At 39.6% G+C, this 21,370-nt stretch overlaps 2 protein-coding genes across 3 annotated transcripts in view; one reads left to right on the top strand and one right to left on the bottom strand.

Annotated features, from left to right (window-relative positions):
* Positions 1-21,370, bottom strand: part of LOC144014067 (uncharacterized) — a 491,860-nt gene that overhangs the window by 402,833 nt on the left and 67,657 nt on the right. The window lies entirely within an intron of this gene.
* Positions 3,481-17,721, top strand: b4galt3 (UDP-Gal:betaGlcNAc beta 1,4- galactosyltransferase, polypeptide 3). 2 transcript variants are annotated; one of them, XM_077513542.1, is made up of 7 exons: positions 3,481-3,777; positions 5,123-5,460; positions 8,539-8,774; positions 9,730-9,920; positions 11,731-11,853; positions 13,889-13,993; positions 14,866-17,721. In XM_077513542.1, exons 1-7 carry the CDS (start codon positions 3,752-3,754, stop codon positions 15,200-15,202), a joined length of 1,356 nt encoding a protein of 451 aa, XP_077369668.1. In that variant the 5' UTR covers positions 3,481-3,751; the 3' UTR covers positions 15,203-17,721. The 2 variants fall into 2 exon arrangements, with proteins under 2 accessions (XP_077369668.1, XP_077369669.1); XM_077513543.1 differs by having other exon boundaries at positions 3,482-3,777; positions 4,982-5,460.

The following is a 21,370-nucleotide window of genomic DNA, read 5'->3' as shown; positions in this document are numbered from 1 at the left end:
TCATAGTGGAGAATTTATAGAATGAATCAAACACATTTAGTATAACTGTTATTATTTTTGTTAGATTGTTAGAGAAGATGTCATTTGGGTCCTTATTGGAGTTTACACATACTGGCTTGAACACATGAATCTGTCGTCGATTTAAATCCATATTATGTTTAATGGTGCTTTATGTACATTTTTTTCCAGTGTAAACCTTCACAGATTATTACCAACACAACAGAATGCAAATAAATTATGTCAAAGATGTCTATGTGCCGTTTTGCAGCCATAGGTCTATTAATTGAAGTCATTATCTATCCCTGACATCAATTTAGCATTCCTTCATCATCCATCCATCCATCCATCCATCCATCCATCCATCCATCCATCCATCCATCCATCCATCCATCCATCCAATTGATGAAGAAGGGGGAAAAAAGACAGCAGTTTGATAAAGTCCGATTGTTCATGCGTTGAATGTGAGGCACAAGGATGACAAAATACAAAAGTGGATTTTGTTGCAGTTTTACCGTCTTGGATGCTGCATTGCTTAGCAACTGAGCTAGCCCAATAGCCACACACAACAAAATGACAATATAAATGATCTATGGTCATATTGTATGGTAGATGTTTGTATGTCGTACTACAGTATATATTACAGCTCTGTTTGTGACCTTTACAAGTTAGGAAAATTAAACATATCTTTCTTTCTTTCTTTTTTTTTTTTTTTTTTTTTAATCATGTACTACGGAAGCGTATTGCATTCACTTGAAAAAAAAAAAATCTGTTTTTCTGACTAATGTTTTTGGGAGCTTTGTTTTATTGAGTTTTTTTTTTTTTCTGAATATTTTTTTTCCGTCATAAAAAAATTATTCCAAAAAACAGAAAAAAAAAATTCCGAAAAACAGAAAAAAAATATTACTCCGAAAAACAGGGGGAAAAACTTTATTCCAAAAAACAGAAAAAAAAAATATTCCAAAAAACAGAAGGCGGTGCTCTGTTTTTCGGAGTAATTTTTTTTTGGACCTCTGAACTCCAAGTGACTTGTTTCAGACCACTGACCTGCATTTATGACTGGATAGCCGAAAGCCCACTCCAGTGCAAGCCTTTGAAGTCACAGGGCGGCCATCTTAGTGACCACCCCGGCACAAATACCCCACCCCGCCTCGAGCTGCATATGTCTCATCTGTACGTATACCGTATAGTTTATACAGCTGTCTGCTTGCGACGTGGGCGTAACAAGATGGCCGCCCTGTGACTTCAACGGCTTGCACTGGCGTGTATGGGCTATCGGCTATCCAGTCATATATACAGGTCTGCACCAAGTCATTTGGAGCTCAGAGGTCCAAAAAAAATTACTCTGAAAAACAGAAGTTGGTGCCCTGTTTTTTGGAAAAAAAAAATTTGTTTGTTTTTTTGAATAATTTTTCCCCCTGTTTTTCGGAGTAATTTTATTTTCTGTTTTTCGGATTTTTTTTTTTTTTTATTCAGTAAAACAGAAAAAAAATATTCAAAATATTCAGAAAAACAGAAAAAATATTACTAAAAAAAACAAACAAAGCTCCCCAAAAAAATTAGTCAGAAAAACAGGATTTTTTTTTTTTTCCAAGTGAATGCAATACGCTTCCGTAATATACCAATCAGCTGAAAATTCCACGATTTCCCCAATTTCTGATCATGGAATAGTACCACCCTATCTACTCAGACATCATCAATGTTATACCCATTCAACCATATCAAATAAGTTCTATACGGCACATTTACCTAAGTATGAGTTGTGCACACATCAGACTAATGTTGAACCAACATTGCAAACATTAAGCTAGCAGTTGAGCTACTATTGTTGAACAACAAATGTGCTGTCAATGCATGACAAGGTAAAACTGCTGCCAATATGCAAATATCTGAAACAAAGAATTCACACTGACCTACTTTGGACAAGTTAACATATGGGCCCTATCTTAATGCCCAGCACAAAATCTAATGCAAGCAGTCTACAGTTTGCATGGGTGGTGTTTTTCTTCTTCTTCTTCTTCTTCTTCTTCTTCTTCTTCTTCTTCTTCTTTTGGTAGTTTGGCTTGACATGCGCAGATAGAATTGGGTGTTTTTCACCATTGTGGGATGGAATAAAAATAGAAAATTATGATTCATTTGCTACAAACAATGTATTTTCGCTCATCGATCATTTCACCATGATGCCACATGTAATTCTGGGTGGCAAAAACTCTGACTGCACCACTTGGGAACAAACTCATTTGACCCAGGCAGAGTGATAAAAAAAAAGGGTAAGCTTGCATAAGCCTTCTTCTCTTTTTTTTTTGAATATGTAAAGTGTCAATCAAAAAAGAAGATATTATGAATGTGAGAAAAATCGTTTCCACGCTAGGAGGCTGGCGAAAATTTACATTTCAACAGTTAAATTAAAAAAAACAAACAAAAAAAACAAACAAAAAAAACCATGATGTAAACAACAATTCTTCACTTGAACCAACCTTAGTTGTTGTTTTTTTTTGCCTTGATCCAAAATATATTCTTAACATTTTAGGTACTGAACCAAATTAGTAAATTTAGTGTTATCTGAACTCACATATTAAATTTCACATCCCACATTTTATAATGAACCACTGATTGTCAGTGAGCCAAAGCAGGGACTCAGGGAACATTTGGTGATCTAACTCTTCAATTGCAACCTGTAACTTTGAGTGTCAAGCAGGGAGGCAAACGGGTTCCATTTTTAAAGTCTTTCAGTATGACCCGCAATCTTCCAGTGACAGGGTGGACACTACCACTAGTCCACTGAGCCAGCTTTGTTTATTTGAGAAAAAAATAAATAATAAATAATAAAATATATGACCTGGAGGGCACGAAGACATGAAGAAGGAAATCAAATACTTTATTTTGGGTCCTTTGGGCTTATTTTTAGTTCCGTTGAAATCAAAATTGACGTCTGTCAATGCAAAATTAATGGTTTTTTGCATTAAAATCAATACCTTTATCCTGTTTTGAATGGATTATTACTTTCAATGAAATGCTGATTGCAATTCTTTTTACAGTGTACTCAAAGACAACTCAACCAACACAGAGTGCACCGTCAGCCACTTTCTGCCACCCGGACGTACCCCGGTTCCTGTTTACACGCATACTGTATTATATAAAGATCAATACCAATAATGACACAGGCAGACCAATTAAATGCTGTTCTAGTGGAAGAAGGTACATTTAACCTTTGTACTTACCTGCTGCCATGAATATAAGCGTCTAAGCTATATATGTCTTGCTTTTTGGGGTGGGGAGGGAATGTGGGATAAATAAATACAATCATTTTTCAAAAAAGAAGATTTTGGTGAATGCGCATAGGAAACTATAGTGGGGTTCAGTCCCTCCAACAAGGTTAACAACCATTCTACAGGGTATAGGCCTACATATCGGCTATATTATTAATGTGACTATGTTTTGGTGGGTTTGAAAAAAGGCGCTCGGTGACAAGGCGATGATGCACCCGAGGACGCAGCCCGACGCGCTCGCGCACTCACTCGTGTTGACAGTTGCGCGGACATGCATCGCATGCGGCCAATCCGGCCATGCTCTTGCGTGTAAACTCGTCTGCAGCCGGCCGATTTCGCCCCCAGAAGAGCGATTAGGAGGGGACGACTGAGGAGCAGGAGCGAGCAGCATCTGCGAGCGAACTGGATCTTTTGGTCCATCGCCTCTTGCGGGAGGCTGGCCGCGGCCTGTGGATTGTCGGCGCAAGCCTCGGGCTGGATTGCAAATGTCGCAGCAGCGATGGGCTAGCTGGTGAGTCGGCACGAGCAGCGGAGCTTGTAAACACGGCAGAATTAAGAGCTGCCTTGTGACAGACACGTTCGCCCTGCAACGGTGTTGAAAGGCTAATCATCTGGATGCTATGCTGCACATTTGCTATCTTTCATCTCATAGCTCGGATTCATTTGATCTGCAGGCATCGCCACTTGCTCCACAGCCGAGACATGACATTTATTTGCAGGTTGTGTGTCATTAAGGTTTAGGTTAATTTTGCAGCAGACTCTGCAATCTTGATGTGTCTTTTTCACACAGTACAGCGCACGATGGTATAGAGAACTGAGATATGTAATGATTGCAGGCTTGCAGCACCCTATAAATGTAATAATTTCCTGAAAGTGTAATAACATTTGCACTTAACTGCCCATTTTACGAATTATCAAGTGGTGCGACCAAAATGTGTATTTTACACTGTCTGATTTAAATGGAAGTCAGTCTTGAAGTTGTTTGACAGTTGTATTATTTAGTGTTTGATCAATTCTGCAGAGTTCATCAAAGTAAGCTCCGCCCCCTTCATTAGAACTGCTCTGCTGCCAAGACTTCTGGGATTATGATATAATTTACAAGTATTACATAATTGGCAAAAAGGTTATTACAATAACAGTTAGGATGTTTTTGTGAAACTTTTACATTATTTGGGTTTTATTACAATTTTTTAAAATCCATTTTCAGGCGGTACAGTGTTCCCTCGTTTTCCGCTGGGGTTAGGTTCTAAAAAAATACCCGCAATAAATGAAATCCGCGAAGTAGTTAGATTTATGTTTTACAACTCTTATAAATGTTTTAAGGCTCTAAAATCCCTGACCGCACAATTTATACACTTTTCTCATTGAGGCATTTACATGTTCTCACATTTCTCTCTTGTTCAAACATTGACAATGTTCAAACCTTCATACATTTTATAAAATGGGTATATTACTGTAAAAAAATATGCAAAATTGCACTTAAAAAAAAATCCGCGATACAGCGAGACCGCGAAAAGTGAACCGCGTTATAGCGAGGGAAGACTGTATTTGCAATGTTACATTATTGGGTGCTACATGACCAATCAGCAATTCTTATATTGAAAACTAATCATGAGGTTTTATTTCTTTTGGGATCGGCCCCACCTCTATATCAAGTTTCACAAAAAAACTATTGGTGAATAAAATCCTCTGTTTTCTTTCTTGTATTATCTTAGTGAGATTGGGAGGTGATGGCAGTCCACACTGAGCGTCACCACGACTACCATCTGTCCCTCACAATGGTGGCCCTCCACGTGCACGTCTAAACCTCTGCTGTCCCACCATCCCCCTCCTCTTCCTCTCCTTGTGACACCCAGCCTAACCCATAACTGCCCCATCCTGTTTCAGTGTGCACAATCAGCATACTTGATGATGGCATGCTGCGGGCGCTCTCTGGACTCCCCGTGCACACTGGCATTGCTGGTGGGCTTCCAGTTCGCCTTTGTGCTCTACTTCTCCCTGGGGGGCTTCAGAGGTTTGGTTTCCGTCCTGGTGCACACCACGGAGCAAGAGTTTGACTACTCGCGACCCCATGACGTCTACACCAACCTCAGTCACCTGAGAGCGCCGCCTCCCCCGCCTCGGAACGTTGGCACCGGACCTCCTGCGACGGGACCACCGCTGGCAAGCTGCCAGATGATGTCCCCTCTGCTGGGTGAGGAGGCAAATATATCAAACTTAAAATGGTTCCTTCAGCTCCCTTACCAAAAAGTATTTCAGTATGCTTGAAGAATACTAAAAATTTGGAGAGTATACTTCCAGTTTACTTTTAAGTGTACTTGTAAGTATACTGAAACATATACTCAAAGTTTACATACTGCAGTATATACTCAGTAGGAACTCGTGAAAGTAACGCACTGAAATTATAGGTAAAATTTATTTATTTAGGCTCGATAGCCTAGAGGTTAAAGTTGCTAGTATACTTGTAAGTGTACTAAATTGGCCAATTTAGTCCGAAGGAGTTTACTTAAAGTTTACTTTTAGTACAAGAATAAGTACACTCGAAAAATAAACGTAGGTATACTTAAGTATAGTCTACTCTATATAATGTACTTATGCTGCATTCGAGGATGGTTGAAAGTCGGATATATCTGAGTTGCTTTTTCCCAGTTCCGACCTGAAAGCGTTCGAGGCGAATGTAAACAACCAAAATGGCGTATAGCGGTAAATTGTATTTTATTTTGGTCCTCAAAACTCATTTTGACTCCAGCAAACTTACCTTTTCTCAATTTTGCTTCATTTATTGTTTTTATCTTATTTCATACAGTTAAGTAGTTGACCGTATAATTTCATGCAGGGAGATAGCGGCATACTGTCACGTACGTTGTATTATGTGGCGTTATGTTGAATATTTATGAATAAAGAAAGCTATCTTGTTATGTACTTGAGTAAATTATGTTTTGCCATTCAGAGTGACGTCACATTGTAGTCTGTCGGTGAAGTCGGGGTTCTTTTTGTCTTCCGACTTCGCAAGTGGAATTTCCGAGTTCAAGGGGGCGTTCCCGTACACACTTCCTGGTTTGAACTCAGAACAGTCCAACTTCCGACCATCCTCGAATGCAGCATTATGCTTACCTGCTCGTAATTTGGTCGGAAGTCGGACTTTTCTGAGTTCAAACCAGGAAGTGGGAACGGCCACTTGAACTCGGAAATTCCACTTGCGAAGTCGGGAAAAAAAAAGGACTCCGACTTCACCGACTACAAAGTGACGTCACTCTACAATGGTGATCCCTTTGGAAACATATGCTGCATTCGAGGATGGTAGGAAGTCGGACTTTTCCGAGTTCAAACCAGAAAGTGTGTACGGGAACTCGGAAATTCCACTTGCGAAGTCGAAAGAAAAAAAGGACGTTGACTTCACCGACGGACTATAATGTTGTTATGACTCGGGTCATGCAGGAGTAATGTTTGGGTCTTGTCTTATGTATGGGGTCACGTCTGGGTTAAGTTTGAGTTGAGTTCATGACTTGTTGAGTGTGAGGTCAAGTGTCCGTTTTGTACTGATGTAAACATCATCTAGTTTCAACTAGTTTTAGGCTATGTGATGTCAAGAATCTTTCATACTATGTGATGTTAGGTGATGTCAAGAATCTTTAATTGCGTTACTGGGTCAACAGGTCAACAGCCAATCAGATAATTCCATGTCAGTACTGGTTTCCACATGTCTAGCCTCAACCGATGAGATCGATTCACTGTCTATATAAGCAGTCTGAGGAATGTTTGTGGTTGCCGGATTATTGCTCCTTGTTCATCTGTGCTTCTCCGCAGCCCAAGGGCGCTTGGTGTCTCGTGATTCTCGATGCATTCTCGTTTTTCGTTTAAGCAAGTTATGTGAATAAATACTTAAAACCTTATTTGTGTCTGCGCTTTGGGATCCAACCCTTCAGCACATGACAAATGTGATGTCACTCTGAATGGCAAAACATAATTTTCTCGAGTATGAAACTAGATAGCTTTCTTCATTCATAAATATTCGACATAACTCCACGTAACACAACATACGTGACAGTATTGCCGCTATGTCCCTGCAAGAAATTATACGCTCAACTACTGAACTGTATGCACTGCTTATGAAATAAGATTAAAACAATAAATGAGGCAAAATTGCAAAAAGGTAAGTTTTCTTGAGGTCAAAATGAGTTTTCAGGACCAAAATAAAAAACAATTCATCACTACCCGCTAGGGGTGTTAAAAAAAATCGATTCGGCGATATATCGCGATACTACATCGCGCGATTCTCGAATCGATTCAATAATAGGCAAAATCGATTTTTTTTTTTTTTTTTTTTTTTTTTTTTTTTTTTTTTTTTTTTTTTTTTTTAGGATTCACACCTTGAGCATGGAAGAATGTTATATGAACGGCACATTAAGCCTTAATATTTTTATTTTAATGCTGTTCAAACATGAAACAGATTACAACCTCTATAAGACTGAAATTTCAGATAAATAAATAATACATTTTCATATAAATCTTACACTCTACAAGCTTACTGATTAGTATTTTCTATATATGAATGAAAAAAAATCGCAACAATCGACTTATAAATTCGTATCGGGATTAATCGGTATCGAATCGTGACCATTCGTATCGGGATTAATCGGTATCGAATCGAATCGTGACCTGTGAATCGTGATACGAATCGAATCGTCAGGTACTAGGCAATTCACACCCCTACTACCCGCCATTTTGGTTGTTTACTTTCACCTCGAACGCTTTCAGGTCGGAACTGGGGAAAAAGCAACTCTGAAATAGCCGACTTCCGACCTTCCTCGAATGCAGCATTAATGTGTACTACTTTTGGTAAGGGCTCACTTGACAACAAGCAGCAGTTTGGCAAAAAAAAAAAGTGAACATTTCATCAAAAAAAAGGCTTTTAGCTGTTTATCACCTGCATCTAAGCTGAAGTTTATGTCAAAGTAAACATAAAGGGAATTACACATTGGCAATTTAAAGCAACCACCTAGCCTCCGCTAGGTGAATGCTAGCAATGGGAAACCATAGCCAAACGAGCTAACAATTAGCATCTATATAGAGATGGCTTATACTGCCCCCAGGTGGCCAAAACACAAACACCAGCGCAATTGAAACATGAAAAAAACTGTAATACGTGTTTTGAGTTATGAATGTGGTCCAGGAACAAGTTTAACTTGTATCTCAAGGTACCACTTTAGCCTAATTGGACATAATTGTAAGGATTTTACGTTATATGGTAAAATCTTTCCTTTCTCTCCAGTTGGGCCCGTGTCTGTCCATCTTTCCTCACCTCTGACTTTGGAGGAGATCAGAACGAAGAACCCGTTGGTACTGCCAGGCGGACGTTACCGTCCACCCGACTGTGAACCTCGGCACCACACTGCCATCGTGGTACCGTACCGGAACCGGCAGACGCACCTTCGCGCTCTCCTCTACCACCTCCATCCTTTCCTGCAGAGGCAACAGATCCACTACAGCATCTACATCGTGCAGCAGGTTAGGAGATGGATTTATTTGTGCATATTGTTCAATTAAAATCATTTAATCAACATTCCTCATTTTGGTCCCCATGAATGGAATGTTATTCCGTACTTCTTTAAAATTATGCACATCTGAATTTGACAATGCAGTTTCAGTGATAGAAATGCAACAGATTTTCTTGGCACATTAATTTCAGCTTAAGGTTTTCATTATGTTTTTGTGCAAAAAAAGACCCCCCCCCCCCCCCCATACTGAAGTTTCAGAATTGGAGGTGAAGATCTCATTATTGCGCTGATTTTCATGTGCGTGCCTTGCAGCCGAGCCACAGTAAGGTGACAAGTTATTGGAAGCACGTTTATAAATGTTTGGCTATAAAAAGAAGGAAAACAAGCTGAGCAGTCATTCACGCCTTGTAGCTGTTCCTTTTTTCAGTCACGCATCTGTCGTCGTATTTCCAGCAGACGTTAAAGATACAAACTCATACCAAAATATCTGTGCACTTAAGATAAACACGTTTTGTTTATTTTCTGTTGTTTAATTTGTATGTTAGTAAGAATAACTTATTAGTATATTATCATGATAGAAGTATTAGGGAATAGGACTACATACGTTTTTGTACCTTTTTGTACTCCTTTTGAACATGTAAATTATGACAAATTTATTTCTTTTCTTCAACTTGTATTTTATACTTAGGATGTGTTTAATGTGATGTTTGTTGTCAAAATTTCTGCTGAAAAACGGCAGTCCATAAAGATGTATTTTCCCGTGCAGAACACACTGAATGGTTTCACACAGTACAGTACCCTCCCATCCCTCGCAATAAACATGTGCTTATGCATATGCGCACATCTCTAAATCCTCCTCCCGTATTGACAAACACATGACAATCTGGTAGGCTGACAGACTGCATTGGTGTTGCTTACACCTTTTAGTTCATCCATGTTTTTGTGTATGCGTTCATGTCCTGCAGTGGGGGAACGGTACCTTCAACCGAGCCAAGCTGCTGAACGTTGGCGTGCGGGAAGCTCTCCGAGATGACGACTGGAGCTGCATCTTCCTCCATGATGTCGACCTGCTGCCCGAGAACGACCACAATACCTACACTTGCCACAAGCAGTTTCCCACACACCTGTCGGTGGCCATGGACAAGTTCAAATATAGGTAGATGACCACCATGACTACTTGCAGGAAATTAATACCTTTAAAAACGAATTTTGCCACTTGCTGTCGACCGAAGTTGACATCATCTGTGCTGAGGAAATAGGTACCGACCAATTATGGATCAGTTTGCTGACCAAACCCAGAAAACAGGTGAGCCGTGATTGTTCATTCCCTATTTCATCAGCACAGGTGTTTATCTTCAGTTGATAGCAAGTGGAAAAATGTGTTTTTACGCACGCAAGCAGACGGTACAAGCGAACAAGAAACTTGTACAGTATTTCCAACTCAGCAACATTTTATCTAAATTTTGTGACATTTCCTACCAGACCCCCCTTCTTCTTTTTCTTTCTTTCTTTTTTTTTCCTAAATGAGACTAGTGACTTTTGATCGTTCATTTGGGAGTCCTGTTTACGAATGGCTCATGGGTTGGTGCTGAAAATATCAGCACACTTTAAAAAAGGTAGAGAAAAAAAAGACATATTGTAGACATGGTTTTGTGAATATTGACCAAAAAAAAAGTCACATTCGTATGTGTATCTCTATGTAATTTTAATGACTGCTTATAATTGTTTTTTTCATTATACAGTATTTCATAACTACACAAGTAACATTATCAAAATGAGACACTTAATTATTTATGTAAATACATTCAATTAATATTTATAGTTGATGTTAGCATGCTGGAGTGGCCCTCAACAACCGTTCCAGTTTCTCAGGTGGTCCCTTTGGAAAATGATTTGCCCAGGATTGCCATATGGCAAGTTAATGGACTCCAAGGTAGGGCTGCTCGATTATGGAAAAAAAATAACAGTCACAATTATTTTGGTAACAATTGAAATTACAATTATTTAAAGGATTTTTTTTTTTGGTACAAAACAGGAAAATGTTTAAACATTTAAAAATATTAACACAAATAAAATTATTTGACACACTATAATTATGCAAGTTCCTTTTGGACCAAACCTGATTTATTAGTCATTCAAATGTAAAAAAAAAAAAAAAAAGAAAAAAAAAAAGGTGCAATTACATAATTGTAGGGCGGCACGCTGGGCGAGTGCTTAGCACGTCTGCCTCCTAGTTCTGAGAACTCGGGTTCAACTCCATGCTCCGGCCTTCCTGGTTGGAGTTTGCATGTTCTCCCCGTGCCTGCGTGGGTCTTCTCCGGGTACTCCGTTCTCCTCCCACATTCCAAAGACATGCATGGCAGGTTAATTGGGCGCTCCAATTGTCCCTAGGTGTGCTTGTGAGTGTGGATGGTTGTTCGTCTCTGTGTGCTCTGCGATTGGCTGGCAACCAGTCCAGGGTGTACCCCGCCTACTGCCCAGAGCCAGCTGAGATAGGCTCCAGCACCCCCGTGACCCTTGTAAGGAATAAGCGGTCAAGAAAATGGATGGATGGATGGATATATAAATGTAAACAACTAAAAATTAGTATTAATCTTTTTTTTTGGTTTAAGATTATGTTGATTTTGTAATTGTGGAGTGTAATAATGGAAATTGTAATTGAATTCCGATTAATTGCACAGCCCTACTTCAAGGTCTCGTAGTTTCCAAGGCTAAAAATATGTATTGAGTATTTACAGATGTATCCCAAAGCAGTGACAAGGCAGTGTGTCCCAAAACGAACAAGAATATATACTTTTTGCGTTTGAAAGACATAAGGATTACTGTTGAGGTAATCCCTAACAATCTATGAATTGTCTGCTAGTTACAAAAAATAATCTTAAATTAACCCGATTTGTTGAGATTTACCTTTATTTGTTTCCCCCCTGAGATGTTCTAACGAAGATTTATATTTGTGACCCTCCTAGGCTACCGTACCCACAATATTTTGGTGGAGTTTCTGCTGTGACTCCAGACCAGTACATGAAGATGAACGGCTTCCCCAACCAGTATTGGGGCTGGGGGGGAGAGGATGATGATATCGCGGCAAGGTAAAACATTAGTGTGGTGTCAATTATGATGTGGTCGACTCATAATGATTATATTAGCTTTTGCTACTCATCATAGCCTTCTGTTTTATGCTTTCACTCCAGCATGTGTCTTTGTTTTTCACTTTTCACTCTTTGTGAGCTAACATCAACTCTCATCTTCATCATCACCTCCCCCTTGCTGTGGCTTTGCTGTGTGTCTCAGTGAGTATGTTTGCATGGAAACGCTCGTTTGGGTGAGGCTTCTCCCTTTGCCGCTTCCCGGCCACGACTTCCTGTTAGGGGACACACTGAATGCATCACAAGCAGTCACATCCAAACGTGCAGTGGTTCACCAGGCAAGCGCAGCCAAGAGTCAGCGGGCAAATGATGACATGTTTATAGGCACTTGATAAAACAGTAGTTTAACGAGGAAAACTGACAAAGTGTCAACGGGGAACATTAATTCACAGATAATTTGACATTATGTATATGTAGGGTGGCCAGGCGTCCTGATTTAGGCAGGACAGTCCTACTTTTCAGTGATGTGTCCTGCATCCTGCGCAACTCCAAGCAGGATGCTGGTTTGTCCTCCTTTTTAAAGAAAATGAGCCACGGTTGAGTTTGTTGAGTTTATGTAACCCGACATCAGCCCCGCCCCACGTTTGTCACAACTGGTCTGTGATTGGCCAAGAGTGGCTTCAGTTAAAAATCTTGTTTATCATTGGTTCAATAAATGTAAACAAAGCTCCACGTGTGGCTAGCTGACTACGTCATATCCTCGCTCTCCTTTGACAGCAGCGCTAGCAAAAAAAGAAAAAGAAAAAAGGCAGTGCTAGCAAAAATCCCAAAATCTTTTAGTTATTATTGAATGGACGAAAGAACACAATTTCCTGTCCAAAAAGCAGTCGAGACTCGTTTCGCGGTTTCTGCACGCTTTGACGGTGTGATGTGGACGTGGTCAGGGCAAAGCAGTCATAGAACGTCATGCGGGGGACGGAGAAGCATAAAAGCAAGAGGCGAGCAGCAGGTGCGTCATCATTGAAGACATTTTTTTTATTTGCTTTTCAACATAAGTTGTGTTTTGTGGCACGTTGCACTGTTACAGAATCATGTCATTGCGTAGTGCTTTAAAAACATAGTACTGTAAACGAAATAAATTATCCAAAAGAAGTTAGACTTTTTATTGAATTTTTTTATAATTTAGTTGCACAAACATGATCTATAAACCATGCAAAACTTTATTGTTGATGAAAATACACCACAATTCTGATGTATTAAATTTTTTAAGTATGTCCTCCTATTTGACCTTATGAAAATGGCCACCCTATGTCTATGTTATCTTGACTGTACTGTAGTGTTTGTCCTAAAATGTTTTACTTTTTACTTTTTACTACCCTCATCTAATTTGTTGCAACACCTGGAAACTGTCTTACTCCTTTCCAACCTTTTCAGTCCTATGTAACAGCACAAGCACTAAGATTGAAAGACAGCTACAAATCAACGAAGATAGTAAGCTTCGGCTTCATCCCGTCAGCCCATTTTTTTTTTTTTCTTTTCTGGTGTTTGTCCGAATGGAAAAATGAACCAATAAAACAAGATCTAAACAAATAACAGGTGGCCGAATATGAGGGCAGCTGGAGACCAAATCTGCCATGTTCCAAACCGGCAGCTATCAACAATTCATGTGGGACTACCAAGAGCTTGTAAACACAAGCTGCAATGAAAATACTGCCTCTATTTGTGCATCTTTTAACATGAGTTTAATTTTTTTGACACTCTTCATATTGAGTAGATTCCTGACCACACTGGAAAATAATTGAACAGATCACCCCTTGAGATAGCAAACTGGCAGTGATGGAAAGGGAAAACAACTAATCATTAACACACAGTAGCCTACTTTAAATCTATGAGTTAGTGTTGAATGCCCATCTGGAATAGAAATAGAGAGTTGGTAGTGCTACCAACTGTCGTGACAGTAGCCAGTAGAATCTTGTTGACTGCTTTTCCATGAGTGTTGATATTCTGCTTTTTCTTGATTGTCTGCTGCTCAACCAAGAGTGCGCCTGTCTGGCATGAAGATTGTGCGCCCCCCAGTGGCCGTTGGTCATTACAAAATGATCAAGCATCGAGGAGACCGAGGGAATGAACAAAACCCACACAGGTACGGCTGCAGTCGTCTAATCTGTATCGGCATAAAAGTGATTTTGGCCTCCTCATCACAATCACTCAGTCATCCTAAAAATGTAGCAGGATAATGAAACCTGGAGATCTTATTAGAAGTGACCAAACATTTACACACATACCAGTAGAATGAGAAGTCTGTTAGCAATGTGTTTATTTTATTTCATGCCAATTATTTTTTTTTTTTTTGGATTTATGTGATTTTTGGTACAAACTCCAGTGTGTGAGTCGGTTGATAATGTACTCACTATATTCTATTTTTACAATCATATTGAACATTTTGCGTGAAAATGTTGTCCTTTCATTAGAAAGTAAATAAATAAATGTTTCAGTCTACAGCCAGCATTATATGCTTCTTCTGTGGAATAGAATAAATAAATGCACTTCTAATAACATTTTTCATTTTGTGTGTATTGTTGGATTTTGTCAAACTTAAAGAGTCCACTCTGTCATATAGTGAAATATCCATTGCTTAAAAAAACTTCGAGAAATTCATATTGTATTTACTAAATAGTACACAGTCAGCATACTAACAGAATCTTGTTGCTAAGTGATGGTCCAACATGTGCTCATAAAATGCTAAAATTAGCCAAAAATGTCCACCCTGTCAGTAAGCTCACATATTATAGTGTTTGTTTATATTGTTTACTTGTGGTAGTTTTTTATTTTTTAACATGTGGGAACTTAACCAATGTGCATTTCAAACAGTTAATGCAATGAATATGAACTTTAATGGCAAATCTAAGCTTTTTGGGGTGAATTGTGAACGTCTCAAAGCTATTATCATATTTGAACATTTTCAATTATTTAACACGGCCAAAATTTCATTTCTATGTCAACTTGCTTGTCTAGATTTTACCTCCTGAAAAGAACCAGACTCAACTGGCGCTCTGACGGCCTCAACTCTCTGACGTACGAACTCCTCTCCAAAGAACAGGAACCTCTCTACACTAACCTCACCGTCAACATCGGAGAAGAGCCCCATCGCCCTCAGGGGAAAACGGCGACCCCTGTGCATCCGCCTAACGCCTCCCAAAATGGAGCCGCGGGTAATCAGGAGACCAAGAGCCCAGAGAGCAAAGGATCTGTGCTCGTAAATGTCACTGTGACAAGATCGGAAGCTCCTCGGACAAAGGCGGCTCATGAGACGACACAGGAGAAAACAAATGTGCATGTGTCTCACCTGTAGCACTGAATGGCTTTTTGTCTTTTGTGGGAACTTGCTGGTTGAGTAATTTCCTCAGCTCATGACAGGCTCGGATGCCACTTTGGGCTTTCTGGAACGAGGCTGGGTCGAACGGGTCGAGCAAATAACCCAGCTCTAACCTGCGACTTCATCCGGTGTGCTGCGAATGAACTCGTGCCTTCTCTTTTAAAGCGCTTTTATAAACTAATACCGACCTGAGATTTATTTGACCTCTCCTGCCTTGTGGCAATTGTTGGAAAGCAGGGAGGCAAGATTTCAAATACGACATATTTGTTCCAGGATTGCTGTTTTCTATTAGTGTGCATCAAAGTCACGATAGATTATATTTATATAGAGAAACCTCTTTATTTGTTTACCAGTTTATATTTTCTTTATTTGGTGCCTCTCTCTTTGAGTTTTAGTTTCTAGACAATCAAACCACATACTGTAGGGCAGTGGTTCTTAACCTGGGTTCAATTTGTGATGATACGCCCCGCAGGTGATCATGCCACCTTGCTAGTCCACTAGTGATGTGTGATTTCTTTATTATTGTAATCCCCAATGTCAAGCAAAAAAAAAAAAAGTGGTTGGATAAATATGTGCAATATGTATTCGCATGTATATGTACGGAATGTACGGTGTTCCACAGGGTTCAATTCTGGGGCCTCTGCTGTTTTCATTGTATAGTATCTAAACAGTGAAGTTTCTTTTAAAGTGTTTTATAAATAGTTGGGAGTTAGCGTGCTAACTGCAATTTGCAATGACAAATTAAGTAATTCTCGTCCAGCACAACTCGCCATCTAGTAAAACTAAGGGGACACTTCCTTGAGCTGAGAAATACAAGAATGCAACACCTTCTGAATTCAAGGGGAAGAGAGCCAGATTCATTTTGTTCACTGCAGTAAGCCCTATGTCTTGAACTTGAAAAAGAAAAAAAAAATCATTATATTTTTCAACAAAGAAGTGTTTGGTGAATGTGCATAGGGAAATGGTGTGTTCAGTACCTCTAACAGGGTTAAGAACCACTGCTGTAGAGGAATAGATCTTTATTCTATGACTCACCATATAATAGCTATGCTGGCTGTCAGATAATCATACACTGGGCATGATGCTGTGTTTGTTATTGATTTTACTCCTGTTACACGGAGTAATGCTTCTTGATATTGTGGTGTTATTCTCTTACCATGTATAAGAAAAACAACCTTGCAGATAATATTCAAGGCGCATCACTACCTAGTGTCTATTGTGTCAGAATGTGTTTCTGTATCAAAAGTGGCTATAGTGACAATTAAGCACTGTGTATAAACACTCAGATTTAAATCATCTTCATAGAGGGCATATCTGTATATTGCAATCATCTAATTGTGTAGATGAGTTCCTGAATCTTATTGTTTTCAATTATTCATTGAAATGGAGAACATTTAGAAGGAAGATATTGTATTTATTTTTTAATTCAACCATTTTGAATGTATTTTAGCAGTTTGACAATAAGAGACATGTACTGTATGCGTGTGTGGGGGGCGGGGACTGAATGTGCTTGTTGCATCTATTGCTGCTCTATGTAATGGTGATTGGTGTACAGAGTAAGACATCATTTAAAATCGAATGATTTTATTTATGCTCTCCAATTATCCTATGGAGTTCAGATCATGCCAATTTGAATGTATTTAATAATTATCAGTCGTTAGTGAGCTAAATGGTTTGTTTAATGGTCGACTATGTCTGTCTGGTTGTGCCTATATATCCATCGCTCAGTCCAATTCACATCATCGCTGATGGCTTTTTAATATGAGCGCAAGTGGCACAGTGCCGAGTGGATCCGAGGAAATGAATGAAAGTGCGGCGTGTGTGACATGAATGTTAAGTATTAACGTTCACCATTCACAGCATCCAGCCAATCAAATGTGCGCGGTGCTGTGCATCGACGTTTCCCTCATTGGCATCACATGAGAGGAAGCCTGCCAATTTAAAGCCGTACACCTTCATTTGCGATTGTGGCTCACCAAAAAACAGCATGCGAGACATCAGATAATCAGTGGACGTAATTTAATAAAAGGAATATGCTTGTAGAGATGGAGTATCTATTTATAAACAGAGGACTTTTACACTACTTTACTCAACTTTTAAGAAAGGGGTCATTTGTTATAGCCTTTAGCAACATAAGCATTAGTTACATATTGTTGCATAACATAGAATGCATTTATTATAGGATGTTATGTAATCTCAGCAGCGTCTTCTGCAAATTTTGAGTTTATGTTGGGATTGTCCTATTTAAGTGTGAGTTTTATATCATGTAGAAGTAGAACATGCCCCAGAAAATATCAGAAACAGCATGTAGTGAGTTCTACATTACAGACAATTGTTACAGTGTAATATAAATGCAGCCATAATAATTTGTTGAATTAATAATGTACCCATGACAGTGATGTGACAGTATCAACACACGTTCTTTGTAAAAGCAGGTTCTTTTATACAGCTGTTGAATTGCCACTGCCGATTGGAACAAATAAAAACAAATTCATTCTAAAGCGTGTGCGGTGTATGTTTTGCATTTTAACAGTTTGTTAAAATATAAAGTCATGTCTCTTTCTCTATGCTGTGTTTTGAACGTAGCAAACTGATTCCCACTAATTGCATCATTGTTGCACATGTGCTGTCAGTACACTGAAAAGGCACGGAACCTCCCACGCCATCTGAGAGTGAGCGTTGATGACAAATGGTCAGTGGAAGATTCGCAGTCGTGTATTAATATCACCACATTGCTGTGAAATGCTACAAACCTGTTACATCACCACTAGCATGAGTGTTCTGTGTGGGTATGAAGAGCGGGATTAAAAAAAACCATTTTGGATATGAGATCATACCTATAAATAGAGAGTGACCCCCCTTCGGCCTTTTCTGTTCGATCTGTTTCATAATCGCAAATGCTGCATGACTCACTGAGACAAGGCCAAACACAAAAGTTGGTGAACAAAAGTGGAAGCGAGGTGCTTCAAAAACAACTAGAATCGGAAATGAAGGTAAAAACACAAACGTCACGCCAAATCTATGCGTTACTGTACTGGCGATCCATGAGTGAGAATATCCTGGTTCCACCTGGATGTTCTCGAACGTGCTTGATGTCAGCCTGCGCTGACAGCGGTGTCGGTCTACTTTGCACTTTGCCTGCGAGCAGACTGACACACTGGCCTGTTGAAGTGACTGCAGAGGGCTGAGACAGCCTTTAGTCACTTCCTGTTACTGTGAGCCCCGCGAGACACACAACATGACCCATCTTGGCCCCTGCGACACTCCAGCCTCTTTGCACAACTAAATTGTTGAACCTTCATGTTGTCGTTTCGCACGCTTGATGTTGTTTCCTCAAGGAAAGGATTCATCATTTAGCAGCCATGCAGATAATTCATTTGAGGGATGATATTGATGTTCTTATGTCTCTAAATAAATTGTATATGCTCTTACCAATGTTATATGTGAGGTCACTAGTCTAAACATGACATTCTGATTGATATTACATTTGTGGAATCTTAGTTGTGAAATCCAGCCGTTTTTATCCATCTCAGAGGGTGGCCATTTTGCCACTTGCTGTCGACTGAAGGTGACATCACAGTTCCTCAGGGCTCAGACATTGACCAATCAAAGCGCACTGGTTTTCTGAAGCTGAACTGTGATTGGTTGTTACTAGTGTTGTTCCGATACCGATACTGGTATCGGCAGAGGTGCCGATACTGCATTAAACCAGTGGTATCGGTATCGGTGACTACTCACAAGTAACATGCCGATACCATCAATTCCAACGCTAATATAGAATTTTGGATGCAGCATCTTGTGTCTTGCTGGTGTACAACATTCACTGATATGTTCACATGACATGACATGTTCACTGCATGCCGTTCTAAGATATCCTATTGGCTCTTGAATGCTCTGAACCAATGTCAGGACAGCTTTTTCATGTTGAGGAAAAAAAAAACTTTAGTATTGGTATGGTATCGGTATCGGCCGATACTGCAAACCTGGGTATCGGTATCAGTATCGGGAGCCAAAAAACGGTATCGGAACAACACTAGTTGTTACCTGAGACCTAAGCAACTGTGATGTCATTTTCCCTCGACAGTAAGTGGCAAAATGGCTGCCCCCTGAGATGGATAAACACGGTTGGATTTTGCTGCTTAACTCATATTCCACTAATGCAATATTATTAACCAGAATAGTGGGGCTGCTGCATAGAACATATCATTTTTTTTTTTGGTTTGTTGCTTTTCTCAAGTGTTCCTTAGCCCATATGGCAATATCCATAATGAAGTCAATTTTTAATGCAGTGCCAACTGAGGGATGGAAGGACACGTATTCACTATCCTTGCTGCTTATACGTGCAGAGATCTCTCCAGATTCTCGGTATCTTTTGATCATATTATGGACTGTAGATGATGAATGTTATGAAGTTATGAAATTACTTGCAATTGTTGTTGAGAAATGTACAAAGTGGTGAAACTCGCACCGTCTTATGTGGATGCTCCTTTTACAAGCAATCACAACACCCATTGAGCATTCCTCAACTTTTCCAGTCTTTTGTTGCTTCTGTGATAAGATTTTGGAGCACGTTGCAGGCATCAAATTCAAAATGAAACAAGTTCATCTGTTTCAACTTTCAATCGTATTCGGTTTGAATTTGCATTTTACAACTTCATTGGAATGGAACTTTGTGTATCAGCTTCATCTCTTCTTTGTCTGGGAAGGCTTTCCACAAGGTTCAAGATTGTGTTTGAGCGTTTTTGACCATTCTTAATTGCATTTGTGAGGTCACACAACTCCATCTTCTCAACTTTGTGGTAGATTGGAAACTGTTGAAGCTGGACATGTCATGATCTGGGGTTTTGTTGAATTTTGGTTTTGGTCAAGTTGTTTTAGTTTTGTGTCTCCCGTTAGGTTATTTTGTTAACCTGTGCTTGGTCCCGTGTGTCCTCCAATCAGCTCCGTCAGCCACTTGTGTCTTGTCCGGGCGTCTCTCGTTGTCTCATCCGTTTGTATTTAGTCCACGTCTTTCAGTCTTGTCGGTTTATGGACTTTGTCACATCTTGTTTCTTGATCCTGTGAGTCCTGACTGGTTTCCTTTGGCGTGAGTTTACTCCCATTTGTGATTTGTACTTTGTATCTCGTTTTGGACATGGTTTATTTGTATTTTTTATTATCCCAGTACCTTTGTTTGCTGTTTTTCTTTAAATGAAATTATGTTTATTTAAGAGCACATCTGTCTCATGCCTCTCTGCTTCCCCGCTTTTGTGTCGACCACCATAATCAAACTTGACAAGACCAAGGTCACATCAAATCTTTTGGACTATGAACAGGATGTCATTTAAATTCTTAAGGAAGTCAAGGCAGGTGAGTGAGTACGCTTGATCATCGATCATGGTGATGATTTCCATACAATTGTTTTTATAAACGCAGATTTGCAAAAAGTATGGCTATAAGATGGACTGGACTGTATATACCGAATAGGTACTGATCTTACCTGCCCGTTTCATCCATCTTGTGACAATTTTCACTCAAAATAATCAATGTTGACAAATGTAAACTGAAAGTGTGAGAACAATAACTTTAGTTTTGAGAACTAAGGCCATCGGTCATTTCTGGATAGGCCTATATGTTGATAATATGCGAAAGTTGCATCTCCACAATATCATTGTTCAAATTTATAAATGAGGACGAACTGATCTTGTGAGAGAAAAACGACAGACGGAGTCAGTTGTGACTCGCTTGCCATGCATCGATGAGAAAATCTACCACGATAGTAGGTCAAAATACTTGTTATATAACCGCGCTTCATATTCCGCTCATTGGTTATGGAAATGCGAGATATGATGAGATCTTTGCAAACTCGTGACAGATGAATTTTAAACCGTGGTCAGGGTCACCGGGGGTCAGACCTTCCTTCCTGTCTCGTCCCACTGCTGCTCAGCTGCTGCTGTCATCCATATTTGCAGCCTCAGTGGACAATTTCCTCCGCTGCGGGCTCACAACAACGCATAGATCAAATGAATTAATTCTGCTTTTGTGGCAGCACACTGGAGATCTAGGTCATGCAGTCGTGGCTCTTCTTTTTTTTTTCTCTCTCTCTCTCCTTGTCAACATACCCCCATCTCCCTCTGTGAGCTGACCTTGACTTTCGCAGGTTGT

Source organism: Festucalex cinctus, chromosome 2 (assembly GCF_051991245.1).
Source record: "Festucalex cinctus isolate MCC-2025b chromosome 2, RoL_Fcin_1.0, whole genome shotgun sequence".
In the NCBI taxonomy this organism is placed as follows: domain Eukaryota; kingdom Metazoa; phylum Chordata; class Actinopteri; order Syngnathiformes; family Syngnathidae; genus Festucalex; species Festucalex cinctus.
This window is presented reverse-complemented; position numbering and strand designations above follow the sequence as displayed.